A 16,821-nucleotide genomic window follows, 5' to 3' on the forward strand; every position below is an offset into this window, starting at 1 on the left:
CGATTTTGCGTTTTTGAGAAAGATCTTCACACTTTTTGTAGATCTCTTCGTTACTAACACAGTGTTGTAGTTTTATATGTAGATGGTGTTTTTTTAATATCCTGTTCACTATTATTATTTTACTGTCCTTTTCCGTTTTTGCTGTTTTTTTTATGTTTTGTTTGTTCTTTTTTTGTAAATGTGTTTCTTCATGTAAGTGCTGTAATTGCCTTAGACCAAAAATGTTATAAATAATTAAATACTCTAGAGTATTTTTTTTATTCAAGTTGTTTGTATATTTACAATTTACCTAAACACAAAACTTTTCATCGAATCCAGAAAAATCGACAATAACAGAATTTTTATCATAAATCGTATTATTTAGTATAAATAATTTCAATATTTGGTAATTCTCTTGTGTTTAACAATTAAAAAATTATCTCATTTTTTTGACTTATAAAATGAGTATAATCCGAGTTTAATTCTAATCTAATGATTCTACTACTTCATTCACAAGCGCCTGAATGATTATTTTTTCTAGAGTTTTACAAAAATAATCTCTATTGTTGTTGAGATAATCTTTTTATCATTGATTTCACTAATCTTTAATCCTCATTGTACGACATAATAAATAGCGAATAAAAAAATCCATTTAGTCAGTGTTAACAGTTTTTTCAACAGATTAAGTTCTACAATTAGTCATCACGAGGCATCAACATGTTAGGTAAATAATTTGTTGATTTTTTACTTAAATGCTTATTGTCATGTTTGTATTGTAACCATCAAACCTCAAAATTGGATAACCAATGATCAATTTGATCCCTTTCGTGACAATTTTGAGACTGAAACTTTAAAAATAAATGTATCTGCATCCAAAATCAATAAGGAAATATAACTTTATAATAGTACTGTAAAAGACCAACAATCCGGATTAATGAGTGCCAGACTTTATTCGGATTTGCAAAACTGATTCTAAGTTCACTTTTTTATTGCTTTTAAAATAACACAGCGAATAAAAAAAATAGCATTAAAAATTCACTTAAACTTGTCCATTAAATTAAATTGCTTTGACGAAGAAACTTATTATCACACCCCTTTAATTTTTGAATTCCCGATTCGGATATTTGGTAAAACGGATGAATAAAGTTCGGATAAACGTAGTCCTACTGTAATGTAATTAAAATATTTTTGTCTGAAGGACCTTTTTACAGTGTTACGGGGTAAATACATGAGCAAAGTTAATATAACGTTATTTTAATGAGTCTACATACATATTTTATGTAATTGAATAATTAGCATGACTTATCGAAATTTTGTTGTAAGGTTGCGTGTATGAAATTAAAGATTTCACTTACATGTTTTGAGGTTTTAATAGATTAAATACAAAGTTATACAAAAGCAATTAAATGTCGTACAGTACTGAATGAATAAACCGTGAACGAGTTTACGTTAAGTTAGTATTTGAATGTTTTTGAAAGAGCAGATGCAAACGAACTAGTATCAACGTAGGACGCAGGGAATCTGATGTGCCTCCTTCATCTCGGTGTCGTGCGGTTCCGGTGTACGCCTTGCGTTCGGTGTTGCAAGCGGCAAAAATCGCAGTGTGTATTTTGGTTATAAAAAACTACTTAATTATTTCGGTGTGGTCATCGGTTTATTATAATTATTATGGATAACTTATGAAGCACCGTTTTTGTTTTGCGTTTTACAAAGCGCTTCTTCAAATATTGATTTTAATTTGACTTAAAACGTCGGTTTTAAGTTTTTTCAGAAACATCACTTCACTCTCACAGTTTTGCACTACTACTGGAAAAGCATTCAATGCCATAGGGCTTGCGACCGCAAATGTTCTTTAACCAAATTTAGTGCCCTGGTTATGTACAAAAATAATGACTTTTCCAATTGCAATAAATGCAGCTGATTTAAACGTAGGCGTCTATCAGCTAGCGTCTGGAATGCATAGTTCTTTTAGAAATTACGGAACTTGTGCATTGACTCGTACAAAAGCCAGCAGAGTTTAAATTCCACCCTCTGACCTACGCCACAAGTTATCTAGGAGGTCTGAAAAGTTTTTTTTTAAAAATAATTAGTTCATTTATTATAATGAATAGGTACAACAGTGGTAAATTAATAAGTTTAAACTTTTCGTTACATGTTTCCACATCAAGTTTATGTTTTATACATTTAATTTCTGGTATTTCTAGATTATCTAATTTATTAGTTACTCCCGAATAGTGATTTCATTTATTTTTTTACCAGTTAGGATATTTAAAAATGTTTAGAGTATGTCGAAATGTTTGCAAATATGCTGGATTTCTTCCCTAGGGAGTAATTTAGATCTAAATATATTGCAACAGAGAGGAAAAAATTTTTTGAAAAGAGATTTTTTCACAATAGAGTCCTGATCCCGACTCTGATATATGGGAGTGAAGTTTTGACTTGGAAAAACAGTATGAAAGTAGGCTAAATATATTAAAATGCGATCTTTTAGGTGAATGTGTGGTAAAACTATGTACGATAAATGCACAAATGTTGAGATCCGTATATTATGTAAGGTTGAAATAAGCGTTATCGACAAAATCCATAAAGAAGCTCTGCGTTGGTTTGGACATGTAGAGCGAATGGACAGCAACAGAACGGCTAAAAATATTTACAGTGCGAATGTTGATGGCTGCAGAAATAGATAAAGAACTAGAAAGACATGGCATGACCCAATCCAACCATCCAATCCAATACTTTATGATGAATATGTTAAAAGTAGGAATAATGAGCGCGTGTGCATGAAAAGATCTATGAATGTATAGGAAATGAGATCTGTATGCAAAGGTAGAGTGATGTGGCATTCTATCCTCTCTATTTACCCTTACGTGGAAACGGTGTGATGGTTTGTTTGTTTGGTTTGTGTTATGTTCATTTTTTTTGAAGGATCTGTACCATGTTATATAAATTGGCTTGGTGATTCTTGTAAGTAATAATATATATATTTTTTTTATTGAAATAAACGGCACTTAGTGCCTTTTACATATTATTTACAAATACAATTAAATATACATACATGTAAGCATAAGTAATACAGAGCATTTAAAACAATATTTTTGATTAACAAATTAAGAAAGTCTAAAAAAGATAAACTATTTAAAAGAATAAAATATTACCAGTTATAGAATTATCGACAAAAAAAAGATAATTTGGTATTAGAAATATTTTGAACCAGTTAAAAAAAACTAAGAAAACAATTTTGAATAACATTAAAAAAAAATTTTTTTAATGTATTATTATTTAAAACTAATACTTAAGTAAATAGTATATATTTATGTATAAAAATATATAATGATGTAAAAAAATAATGAAGAGAAATATTTTGTACTTATAAATTAATTCACGAAAAGAAACGAAAAAAAAATATATAAAAAAAACACTTATTAAAAAGTTTAAACAATATGTAATATGTAATGTATTTTGTGGACTCATTAAACATAAGTATTCATAAATACATTTCTGTGAACGTTATTCCAGTTTTCAGTACATTTTTTGTGATGTTTGTCGTTGCTTGGACTTTTGTAGATAAAAGTTGTTTTTTCATCGTCATTTTTATCCAAGATAGGTATTACAAATATTAAATTATTTATTTTTTTTGTCGGCCTCGTCAGCGCATTTGGTTACCATGCAAAAGCTCTCGGGCTCGATTCTCGATATGGTTGATCTGAAATATTATTTAAAACCGTTTTTTTACACTAGAATATTTCATATTCCCTAGGCTAGTACCTGAACTGTAAGATCGATAACCTTACCTTCCTGTAACAGAAACGATCAAGATACGCAGCGATTAGTGTACTAATGCAGTGCCCGATGCACCATTAGGTATCGAAAGTGAATGATGATGAGTACGCACAACCATTTAAATGTTAAATGTAATAAATGCTTATAATATGATAGAGACAGATTTATGACTTCTTTGAGTGATTATTTTGAATAAGAACGAATTTCGGAAAAACCGTCGAGTATTGACGATTAAAACAGAAGCTCCTGTTTCAGATATGAACCTTAATCTCAATCTAAGTTATCAATTGTTTGCACATTTTTCATTCTACAACTGATAGATAACAAAGAAGACTTTTCATAAGGTAAGTAAACAATCAAAGGTTCAAGGTTCGAACTCCGCTCTACCACGACTTAATTTCTATTTTCTGACTTGAAGTTATTTACAACTTTAAGTCAAAATTCTTAAAACGGAACCTTTGGGTATGTAAGAAGAATGTACGGCCTTCGCGTTGTATCGGTTAAGACACTGACTCACACATGAAAGATTTCGGGTCCGATTTCCAGTGAGAACACAAAATTAAATGTGGTTTTACTCAAGCCTGGGTATTTTGTGGTGTAATTTTCACCCTCATTATTATGGTTTCTCGCCTATTAAAAACGTCAATGTTTATTTTTAAAAAAGGCAAATGTGGAAAGACTAGGACTGGATTTTAATCGCTTTGGAGTCATTAAGATAAATATATTAAAACATGCATGAAGAAAACTTAAGAGAAGGTAGTATAAAATTTACAGGGTTGATTTCATTATATTATACGTTTGTTAGAAGCCATTTGGAATACGCATATCAGATATGGCATCCTTAATATGCCATATATATAAAAAGAATAGAAAATATTCAAAACAAATTTATAAATTCCCTTAAATACAAAACCGGTATTTCTTATGTATCAACTCTCACTGCCTCTACCTACCATGGAATCACATCTCTACAATACCGCAGAGTGTGTTCGGACCAACTACTGCTTCACAAAAATTATGACAGGAATAGTTTATTGTGCAGAACTACTTAATTTAATAACAATACATGTGCCAGCCAGGATTTGTAGACAATACCACCTGTTTCATGTACCAATAAGTAAAACATCTTATGTTAAAAATGCTTTTTTTCGTTGGACTTTTTCAGTGTACTATGCAAAATTTAAAGACATAGACTACACAAACATCACTGTCAGATTTAAAATTTACTCTCAAAATGCATCATGTCACTTGGTAGACATTATAATAATAAATATGTACATCTCCCTTCCCCTCCTCATCCTCTCTTCAAGCATCTTTGTCCTAATTTATTTATTTATTTATTTAACTTTTTGTACATAATTTTATTTGTACATTGGCGGGCTTATTTCCAAATAGCAACTTCTTCCAACCAACCAATAAAATAAAAGTTTTATTTTTATAATTTAAGTTACAGAACATATCCAATAGAAAAAAGATTAAAAAGATAAGATATATAAAAACAGAAATAAACGTATTTGTTTATAAATTACCTTAAATCAAAACTATTACTTAATGGGAAAAAGGAAAAAAGAGGAAAAAGGAAAGGAGGAGAGATTAAGGAAGAAAAAGGAGATGTTTCTTCAGACGTGATCCTAATTCCCCCCAATTTACAATAACTTACTGTTTCTAAAAATAAAAAAACATTTATTTTGAAAAAATATTTACTAGTTCATGAAAATAACATTTTTATATGTATTAACTTATACGTAATATATTTTCTTTACTGACTTTGTATATTTTGTGGAAATCTGTTATTAGTTCCGAGTTTATACACTTTATCTGTTTGTTTACTACAAATATGTATGTAGAACTGTTAGTTTCCCAAATAATATTAAAAAATATAAAAAATTTCCCGTATTGGCTGGTTTAAATATATTTTTTTATGTAAAATGGCTTTGAGTGAAAACGTTAGAAGTAAAAATAAGTTAATGTTTTAGTGTGTAAAGTGACCACTTAAAACAGCCAATGACAGATTGTTAGCCCTGTAAATGCCTAGACTTCTGTTTTCCATTGACTTAAATGTCTTCCATCTCTGTTGTAATATGTTAAAAAAATATTTTACAAATATTTTTCTCTTAAAAAAAAAGTGCCATCGGGGAAATAGTTGGGATTCTAGGACTACTTATATCAGTTGGTTTTAAGGAAACAAATTCCATAGGGTACCAAGTATTCATATACCTAGATAAGATAGATAGATATGTAGATAGTTTGTTTACTGTTCTTGGAGAATTTTCTTTATGTTTAATATTTTCAAATAAATTGTTTAAAAAAACAACCTCTATTACCACCTGTTTGTAAAAACAACCTCTATTACCACAAAAATTACAACAAAATTTTTAATGTTTTTTTTAGGATACCTCTTGGTTATCCTGTCTGTCCTGGCAGTAGGAAATGGAAAGGTGCAGTGCCCAGCTAGTGGTACCGCGCTGTACAGCCATGAAAAGAGCGTGACGCTATTTTATAAGTGCGAAGATGGCGAGCGCATTACTTCAAACTGTGACAGTGGGAAAATTTTTGACGAATCTGACAAGGTTTAAATTTTTCATATTTAAAAACAATATCTAAATTTTCAGGTTTTTAATATTTCAGTGAATGTATTTGGAATTAAATAAAATTGTATTTTTCTTGATATCACGGTTTGTCTTGAAACATATGAAAAACAAATGAAAAATTATTTTTATAATTACAAAAATCACAATTTTTTCCTTTTTAATATTTAAACAAATAGCTTGGAGTTTCTTCGAATATAATTTTTATCCAAATTTTATAAAATATATTCTAATCATTTTTGATGTTTGATTGAAACAGAAATTTCCCAGTTAACTCTGATGAACGGATAACAAAATTGAATAAGATCATTAAATTATTTTTTTTAATTTTTACAACTTCTACTCAAAATGTACACATAATATTTAAAAAATTGAAACATCAAATGCATTTTCCTCAATAGTGAAATAAAATAAACAAAAATTATCTTGATATGAACAAAGAGTGTATTTTTCAAAATAATTCAACATAAATGAATACTTAAAGAGCAAACGGTTCAATCATCCGTAATATTGCTTATGTTGGAATGATGTGAAGTGATGTTTCTAATATCTGACCTTTAAGATAAATTTTGAAAATACAGAAATAACGTAATTTAATAAAACATAAATTGAGATTTTTTTGTCAAAAAATAATAGACTCACGCGCACCTATTCAACCAGTGAACCTTGCTGTACACATATATCGTATCACATATGCTCGTCAAAACATACCTTTACATACATTTAAAGCTAAAAAAATAAACGTGGCTATCTCCAGTCCCCGTCATTTTCGAGATTTTTGTTATTTTACATAATAATATTCTGTTCAGATATCTCCTTTATTACCGATAAGAAAACAATTCAAAGGCGACTAAAACTCGTTTGGTTATTTTGATTGATCCAGGACAAGTAATTCAATCAGTTTCACTTACAACGGATATAGCCATGTTTGTTTTTAAGCATCACGTTAATTTTTTAATATTTTTTTTTTGCACCACAACAGGCCAGGAGGCCCAATTATAGTGGTGAATTACGAGTGAGCCAAGGGTCTTAACTACTACACTACAAAGACTGCCAAATATGTATTTTATAAATGTACATACACACTTGCATATACAAATATCTATACATAGATATATGTATGTACATACACACAGAAACGTATACATTAACACATAAATTCAATTCAATTCATTTATTTTAAATAATACATACATTACAAACTAAAATTTAAGATATACATAAAAATATAAATATGGCAATAATAGCTATCTAGACAGGTGCATCATTAACGCCTTTTTAATAATTGTGTGCTTGTACAGGTTGGCTGGAGAAGTGACGTCCAAAGGTAAAATATAGGTGCATCATATTGAGGGGTATCCGAATCACCCCCGTGTATGTTCACCCACAATTTTGCGTAGTTTACGAGCCAAATTTTTTTAATAAGTTTAGAAAATGTTTTACCGGATTGACCTCAGTCATTCACACCTTGTGTTAACTGCTGATTGTGTCGCCATTTTATCTCTAACAGTTATTTTTTGTTAGTTTACACACTTTCAATCATAATTATCCTTTAGAATTTTACACCTAAGTGTAATTAAATAAATAAATTAAACACCTTATTTCAGAGAATAATAACTCATTGTATTATAACAAAAGCTTAGAGTCTAACGCAATTTATAAATTTATTCAATAACTAAGAAATTGCCTTTTTAGATTTTTTATTTCAAGTTGAAAGCTCAAGTCTGACTCGCTTGAACTTAAATTCTGCATTTAAGTCAAGACTTTTGTAGTTTTTATTAATATTACGAAGCTGATTATTTTATGCATAGAAGTACAATTAAACATAATGAGTTATAAAAAAAATCATTGAGAAAATCTTCCAAAAACTAAAAAAAAAAAAAAATCCCGATCCGGTCGAAAGTTTTCAAAAACTCATTTAAAAAATCATAACTCGAAAATTACGTAAAATTGCTCAACATTTATGGAAGTGATTCAGATATCCTACAATATGAGGCATCTACATTTTACCTTTAGACGTTACTTCTCCGACCATCCGGTATATAGGAACCTAAAATGACCACAGATTTTTCGGTCGTTTTAGTATTTAAATATTTTTTGTATATTCTGTATGTTATTTTTGGTAAAATAAAAATATTATCAGCAGCCTTTTATTTCCTGTAATTAATGTGAGTATGTATTTGTTTAAAGACGTGCAAAACATACGTACGAAACTATGCCACCCGTGACGTATGTCCAATCACACAAATTGACTTGTTGCTTCTACCTCATGAAACTGATTGCACCAAATTTTATTTCTGCTGGGAAGGTTATATGGTAGAAAGGCAGTGTCCCGCGAGAACCGAATTCGACGAAATTGTTCAGGTAATTCTTTTCTTTATTGTATAAGGTTATTTAAGACCAAAAAAATATTATAATGTCAATATAAAACAAACATTTATACGTGTTTATAATTTTAGGGTTGTAATTGGCCAAAACCTGGAGGATGCTCATCAGAAATTTCATCTACAGCAGCCCCGTTAACTATCGCCCCAACTAACGCACCAACTGATGCCCCAACTGATGCTCCAACCGATGCCCCAACCGATGCACCTACAGAAATCACAACCATCCCATCTGTTACATCTGCTCCATCAACCACTTGCCCTCAAAACGCATCCTCCATCTCAGTTATTCCTCACGAGTCGAGCTGCTTTAAATTTTATCTTTGTTTCAAAGGACATGCTACTGAATACAATTGTGACAAGGATAGTGGATATGAATTTGATCCAATTTCTTTAGTAAGCACAATTCAAATACTCTTTTTATTTACGATCGAGTTATTGACGATTTTCAAAATATTATTACAATAATATAAACTCGAAATAGATTTTTTTCAAATTAAAAGCGTGTTTTCTAAAAAACAAACCTTTTTTATTTTTAGCGCTGTGTAAGGATCACTTCTACCGGTTGCTCAGCAATGACAACTGTTGCACCAACTGATGCTCCAACTGAAGCACCAACTGATGCTCCAACTGATGTACCAACCGATGCCCCAACTGATGCACCTACAGAAATCACAACCATTCCATCTGTTACATCTGCTCCATCAACCACTTGCCCTCAAAACGCATCCTCCATCTCAGTTATTCCTCACGAGTCGAGCTGCTTTAAATTTTATCTTTGTTTCAAAGGACATGCTACTGAATACAATTGTGACAAGGATAGTGGATATGAATTCGATCCCATTTCTTTAGTAAGCGCAATTCAAATACTTTTTTTATTTACGATAATCTTTATTGACGATTTTTAAAAGATTAATATAATTATATAAACACAAAATAGATTTTTTTAAATTAAATGCGTGTTTCCTAAAAAACAAACCATTTTATTTTTAGCGCTGTGTAAGGATCACTTCTACTGGTTGCTCAGCACTGACAACTGTTGCACCAACTGATGCCCCAACTGAAGCACCAACTGATGCTCCAACTGATGCTCCAACCGATGCTCCAACTGATGCACCTACAGAAATCACAACCATCCCATCTGTTACATCTGCTCCATCAACCACTTGCCCTCGAAACGCATCCTCCATCTCAGTTATTCCTCACGAGTCGAGCTGTTTTAAATTTTATCTTTGTTTCAAAGGACATGCTACTGAATACAGTTGTGACAAGAATGGTGGATATGAATTTGATCCAATTTCTTTAGTAAGCACAATTCAAATACTCTTTTATTTACGATTATCTTTATTGACAATTTTTAAAATATTAATACAATAATATTAAATAAAAAAATATTTTTTTGAGATTAAAAGAGTGCCACCTAAAAAACAAACATTTTTTTTAGCGCTGTGTAAGAATCACTTCTACCGGTTGCTCAGCACTGACTACTGTTGCACCAACCGATGCTCCAACTGAAGCACCAACTGATGCTCCAACTGATGCTCCAACCGATGCCCCAACTGATGCACCAACCGATGCCCCAACTGATGCACCAACCGATGGACCAACCGATAGACCAACTGCTGCTACAACTGATTCTCCAACTGAAGCGCCAATTGATGCTACAACTGAGTCGCTTTCGACTGTATCTCCAGGTTGGCCGACAATTTTTTTTCTGTATATAAAGCATTGTAAAACCGGGTTTTCAAATTATTATAGATAACATTATTATTTTAGTTTTACCAGAGTGCTCTACGTCCTTATGCCAAAGCACTGAAGTTTACTGGCCCGATCCAGATAACTGCAGCAAGTTCTGGAAGTGTTCCAAAGGAAGCCCTGTAAGCAAATTGTGTGGAGATGGACTAGAATTCAATGCAAGCTCCAGGCAGTGTGATCTCCCACAAAGAGCAAACTGTGTTGTTATACCCATCAACAAGCTGCCCACGAAGTTCTTCGGGTGGCTGTAATTTACATGATAAAACTGTTAACTTAAAAGAGTGCCTATCAAATGAGCAGACAAGATTTCATGATGTATTTTACTTTAAATATTTAAGATACTTTTTTGCATACATCTCGATTAAAAGGTATACAAATGTACAGTTCTTATCATTCATTTCATTTTTATACTTTAAAATGCTAGTTATGTAAAACAACTAATAAAAACTGTTTGACCAACAAAACATATTTTGTTATTATTTACATTATTAGTTTAATTATGGGTAACTTTAAAAAAAAAAAAAATATTGTTTAAAAGGAATAACCCGCTTGACCTCTATTTTGAGGCTTTTCAGCAGGTAGGATAGAGGGGATATGGACGGAGGTAATGAAAAATACACCGCAACACCCAGACCAATTGAGAAAAAAAAATCTTGGATTTGTTTCTTGCAACTGGCGGGAATCGAACCCGCGACGCCAGTTTTACAGTTGGCCGTCTAACCAACTGTGCCACGACGCCTGTCTAGTTCTACTTTATACTTTTAATAATGAAAATAGTAAACGTTTGTGAGCACTTAAGTCCAATACAAAAAAATATATTTTCCCTTGCCAGAACAGTCGCTGGAGAAAAAAACTTACAAGTCGTACAGTCTATAGGTGATAAAAAATGTATACTTACTATTGATTTCCATTTCAATTCAATTCATTTATTTTTAGTATAACATTAACATTACAAACATATATTCAATACGTACATATTATATCATATTATTGCTTTTAAACTTTGGAACTTGCGGGCTATTTGCCTGTTTTTCTAATCATGCATTAAAAAAATGCGCAAAAGTAAATTAATAAATAAAATAAATTTTTAAGACTCTATGAAACCATGCATATATAACCAAAAAGTTTTTGATAAAAGCGGGTATTGAATTTTGGAATTCTGGCAAAATTATTACGCGTCATCATTATTGACAATTATGATTGAGATTTGATATGTCTGTATGCTTACATAATGAATGGGTATCATATTTTTTTTAATTTATGAAATTTAAACTAAATTATCTTAATCATTAGATTTTATTCAAGTGTTTGAACGTGGGTTTTTTCATAATTTTTGGTAGGCGCTAATATCAAAGCCAATATAGGCGCTAATATATAAGCCGTGCTTGGTTCAATGCTCTTCACACTGTTCATTAACGATGTGTCCAAAATTATTCACTCATTCAGATTACTTTTTCACTGTTATGCGGATGACCAACAAGTCTATTTTTACTGCTCTTTTCAAGATTTAAACAATTTTAAAAATCGTGTGTCTCAATGCATCCAAACCGTCAACAACTGGATGTCATCAAACAGACTCAAACTCAATCCATCTAAAACTAAGCTTCTATTGACAGCTACAAAAAAGTGACAACACCTTTTAGACCGATCTCCAATTTTTTTATTTTTTTATTTATTTTTTATTCCAGTAAAATGGCTATAAAGTGCAGAGCCAATTCTACCATATAAACATGAACATAAATATACATATAAACAAAAATATAACAACAAACATAAATATAACAATAAGCATAAATATAAACATAAAATAAAATTTTATATTGCAGCACTTATGGTGGTCTTAACATATCGCGCCATCGCTCGAACAACGGTGATTGGATCCACTCTGCAGTGGCTTGGAGAATTTCGTTATTAGAGTTTTTTAGGCGTTCCCATAGGCTCCAGGCTCTTTGGTAAAGCAGGGCAGCGAAGGTGTTTATTCGTCCAGCTGTAAACATTTCAGAGGCACTGCAGTACCTAGGCAATCCGAATAATTGTCTGTATGAGTTGTTATACGTGATCTTTTATTTATTCCACGCTCCTTGCGTATAGTTGTTCCAAAGTTCCACTGTATACATGGACGTCAAATATGAAGTAAATATGATTTTCTTCACTTCGTTACTGCATTGAAAGAAGCGTCTCGCTAGCATAGAGGCCCTGACATTGATGGCTCTTCTCTGTCTCTCTGTGTCCTGATCGTCTTTACAATTATCAGTCAGTATGTGCCCCAGATATTTGACTTTTGCAGTTACCGTTAAACTGTTGTTGTCTAGGAATACAGGTGGTGATGGGTGCACGAACTCAGAAAGTGACTGTGAAGTGAATTTAAATCACCGATTGTGATCTTACTCCTAGTATAAATGTAAAAATACTGAGTGTTCATTTAGATTCAGATCTTTCTCTTCATTCTTAGGTCAATAAAACGGTAAGTGCTGGTTTCTTCCATTTCCGACAGATCAAATCCGTGCGGAGAAATATTCTTATAGATGCAACTAAAGCTTTTGTAAATGTTTATGTCATTTCGCGTCTTGATTACTGTAATGGAATACACGCAAATCTCCCAAAATATTAAATTTACAAACTTCAATCTGTTTTCAATGCAACAGCAAGGCAAAAAAATTATTACGGCAGTAAAAAAATATTCTCGCATCTCACAACATCTTCGAGATTTGCACTGGTTAAAAAGCCCAGAGAGAATAAAATACAAGTTTTGCTGAACAGTATTCAAATCCTTTCGTGAAATGGCTCCAAAATACCTATCGGACTTTTGTATTAGGGAAAATACCTGTCAAAGAAAACCTACTCTTAGGTCAGCATTTGATTCAGGAAGAGGAAAACTTGTCGAAATCCGGCGCTCCCCAATCACTAGATTTGGAGATCGTGCTTTTGCCGCCGCCGGCCCCTCTGCCTGGAACCAATTGCCTTCAAACTTACGAATCATCGAAAGTCAGTTTAGATCCCAACTAAAATCCTACTTTTTTAGACTATCATACCCGCAATTTAGAATCTGGAAATACAATATATCACTTTAGTTTGTTAGAATGTAAGTTTAGGTATATAATTGTAAAGCGCTCTTGAGGTGATTTTTTACAAAAATGGCGCTAAATAAATCAGCCAAATATTATTATTATTATTATAATAAACATGCATTTAAAGATTTTCACATACTTTTAGAGTAGTAAAAACTGTGTTTTTATATTTTTCAATTGAAGCACTGTTTCGATATTATGTTGACTGAATTTGATTTCCCAAGAGAGCTCCTTAAACAAAATTTTCTTAAAGTATTTTACCATTCAATACAAATTTATTTCTAGCTGCAGGATTTCTCCAGAGAATTTCATGGAATATTAAACATGTCATTTATGTATGTGTATTGTTGAACACATTGTTGAAAACTTATTGTAATTATTTTCAATGAGCATAGAATGTAAAAGTAATTTTATTAATGAGCTATCATTTTAAACCTATTTTTTTCAAACTTCGAAATAGTAAAAAAAAAAATATGTTTAAAAATAGCTTCTATGTAAAATAAAGCAAACTAAAATTAATTGTATTAAGTTGATTTGTAGACACGTTGTTTAACTTACGGTGTAGTAGTTATTAGGTTTTACTACCGTGACAGCGTAGAGTTTGGATTATATTATCGTCAAAGTCGATTGTGTTGGTCATATTTTGTGTTTCTAGATAAAATTATTTTTGTATGTAAATACTAAGGCCATCCAATTGCAGAGAGTTACATCTTGTTACTTTTCTCGTTGGACAGCTAGAATATTTTCTTGTTTGCGGGCTAATCGATGAAACTTTCAAATGTCCTTAGATATAGATTGCAGCGACTTTAGTGTTTTAGTTTCGTATATATTAGTTATATATACAAAAATTAAATTAAAAAAAAAAAAACACAAATGGTAATACAACTATACTTCTCGTAATTGGAATTCCTTTTATTGCTGTTTTACTTACTTGGCGTATAATATAAATATGATAGTTAATAATCTTTGTTACGATTTCTCAAAATGTTTTGATGTTATGTTAATTCGCAATGTTGTCATTTTTATTTTATTTATTTATTTATTATTTACATACAATATTACATTTTTTTAAAACATTTTTTTTTTTACAGGACTAACCAAGTCAATTAATATGTCTTTTCGGTAAAGATCCTTTACATTAAAATATACATAGTTGTATAATAATAATTACTACTAACTGAAATATAGGGGGCGAAAAAAAAGTACATATAATTAATGTTTTCAAATAATATTTAGAAAAATGTAAAAAAAACAAAAAATAAGTAAATAGTAATAATAATAATAAAAATAAAAGATAAAAAATAAATACAAAACCGGAGTATCAAAATTTAAAATAAAAGTTTGTACATATTTAATAAGTACAAAGCATTTTATTAAAAACATTATTTCTTAACATATCCATATCTATTTCCATATCCATATCTATATCTAAGTCTATATCTATTTCCATATCTTTATCCATATCTATATATACATACCCGTAAATGCACACATACATATCCATACAAACATATATACACATGTATACACAAACATACACATGAACATATATATACACACATATAAATATCCATGAGAATTGTTTTACGTAGAATTTCATCAATCTCTTGAAAAAAGTTATGTACTTTAAAACTTTGTAATACAATTTAACAATCAGTAAATTCAAATAAAAATAAACAATATAATACGGATCATAAAATTAAACTAAATTAGAATCCAGAAATGTACTGCCAAGCTATATTGTCCTACAAATACTTTACGACTCGATAGACTTTACTTTTAAACCTGGCATAAAATTTCACCTAAGCATAGAGGTAGAATTAGGGTGAGAATACCATCTTTATTTTTGGGGTACCTCAAGGCAGCGTTTTGGGACCAATCTTTTTTATACTATACATAAATGATCTATGTACTAAAGAAGAAAACAATTTTAAAATAGTAAGTTTGCTGATGACACTGCTCTCCTTATTGATGGAAACACCTGGGAATAAACTCACCAAAAGGCAGAAAAGGCATTATCTGCTATTAAAATTTACTTAGACTCAAACCTTTTGACTTTAAATGAAGATAAAATAAAATTTGTAAATTTCAGTGTGATAAAAAAGGAGAACCAAAATGTAATAAATTAATGATTCATTCATGTAAAAGTGTAATGCAGTGTAGTGATGAGAACAAGTGTAAATTTATAAATAAAGTTGATAATATAAAATATTTATGAGTAATCATAGATTCGCATTTAGACTGGGCTGCTCAAATTGACAATTCAACAACAAAAATTAAAAAACTTGTGTTTGTCAACTTTCTAAGAAGCATTCTGGACAAAAAAACTTCAAAAAAAGTGTATTTCTCAGTATGTCAAAGTCTTATTGAGTATGGTATTATTGCGTGGGGTGGGGCCAGGCAAAATGCTATTCAATCTTTAGGAATTGCACAAAAGTGCGTTCTTAAGGCTCTACTCGGGGTCCCTATCAAGACACCTACAGCTGAGGTGTTTAAACGAGTAGGTGTTTTGAACGTCAGGCAACTGTATGCTAAAGCACTTCTCGTTCCCACTCATAAACACGGTGGAAATAAAATTTACAATACCAGCTATGAAACGCGTCTTAAAAGAAAACAGCTATACATGGCACCTAAAATGACAACATCATTTGGTTAAAGGAGTCAAATATACTTTGGACCAAGAATATATAACAAAATACCATTTGCCACAAAAGCAGATAAAAATCTTGAGCAATTTAAACTATTTGTAAAAAAATAGCTACTCGATTTGAGTCCCGAGAACTGTCTTGAGATGGTCACCCCAACAAAGCAGTGAACTTGTTAATGTATAATTATTTTTGCATTTCATGTTTTGTATTTGTATCCACACAGTGTTTGTATGAAAAATCTCATATACTCGTATATTTGGCATTTGTGCGGATGTTGGGCCACCGGGAGCTGACAGTAGCTTGTTACTTGACCTTATGTCTGCACAGTAGTTAAATGTGTGAGCTGTACTTTTAATATAATGTTGTTTTCTTTTTCTTTCTTTTTTTTCTTTATCTGTGTGGATTTAAATGTGAATATGTAATATTTTATAAATTTTTTAGACACTTTAAGTATAATATATTAAATCATGTAAATGAATGCCTCGACACGGGTTGTGCCCACTGAGGTATTCATATTTTTTTTTTAAGTTTTAAGTAAAACGTGAAATAATAAATAAATAAATAAATTATACTACTCAAATCAGGATGGTATTTCCATGCTTATTCTGCCACTATTCCT

The 16,821-nt window shown here is 30.9% G+C and overlaps 1 protein-coding gene across 1 annotated transcript; it reads left to right on the forward strand.

The window, feature by feature from the left end:
- Window positions 1–640: 640 nt before the first annotated feature.
- Window positions 641–10,940, forward strand: LOC148277041 (uncharacterized). Its single transcript, XM_088233414.1, has 8 exons — window positions 641–703; window positions 6,151–6,329; window positions 8,538–8,711; window positions 8,807–9,127; window positions 9,271–9,582; window positions 9,725–10,036; window positions 10,176–10,425; window positions 10,508–10,940. The coding sequence occupies exons 1-8, from the start codon at window positions 697–699 to the stop codon at window positions 10,735–10,737; spliced, it is 1,785 nt and encodes a 594-aa protein (XP_088089540.1). The 5' UTR covers window positions 641–696; the 3' UTR covers window positions 10,738–10,940.
- Window positions 10,941–16,821: the final 5,881 nt, after the last annotated feature.

Source organism: Micrasema longulum, unplaced genomic scaffold (genome assembly GCF_059751315.1).
Source record: "Micrasema longulum isolate JH-2025_06_02 unplaced genomic scaffold, ASM5975131v1 h1tg001096l, whole genome shotgun sequence".
NCBI lineage: Eukaryota > Metazoa > Arthropoda > Insecta > Trichoptera > Brachycentridae > Micrasema > Micrasema longulum.

Bases quoted from the DNA above. Each gene is read 5' to 3' on its own strand.
- LOC148277041 (XM_088233414.1), top strand. The intron at 8,712-8,806 runs GTAATTCTTTTC...TTATAATTTTAG, and splicing joins AATTCGACGAAATTGTTCAG to GGTTGTAATTGGCCAAAACC. The intron at 9,128-9,270 runs GTAAGCACAATT...TTTTATTTTTAG, and splicing joins AATTTGATCCAATTTCTTTA to CGCTGTGTAAGGATCACTTC.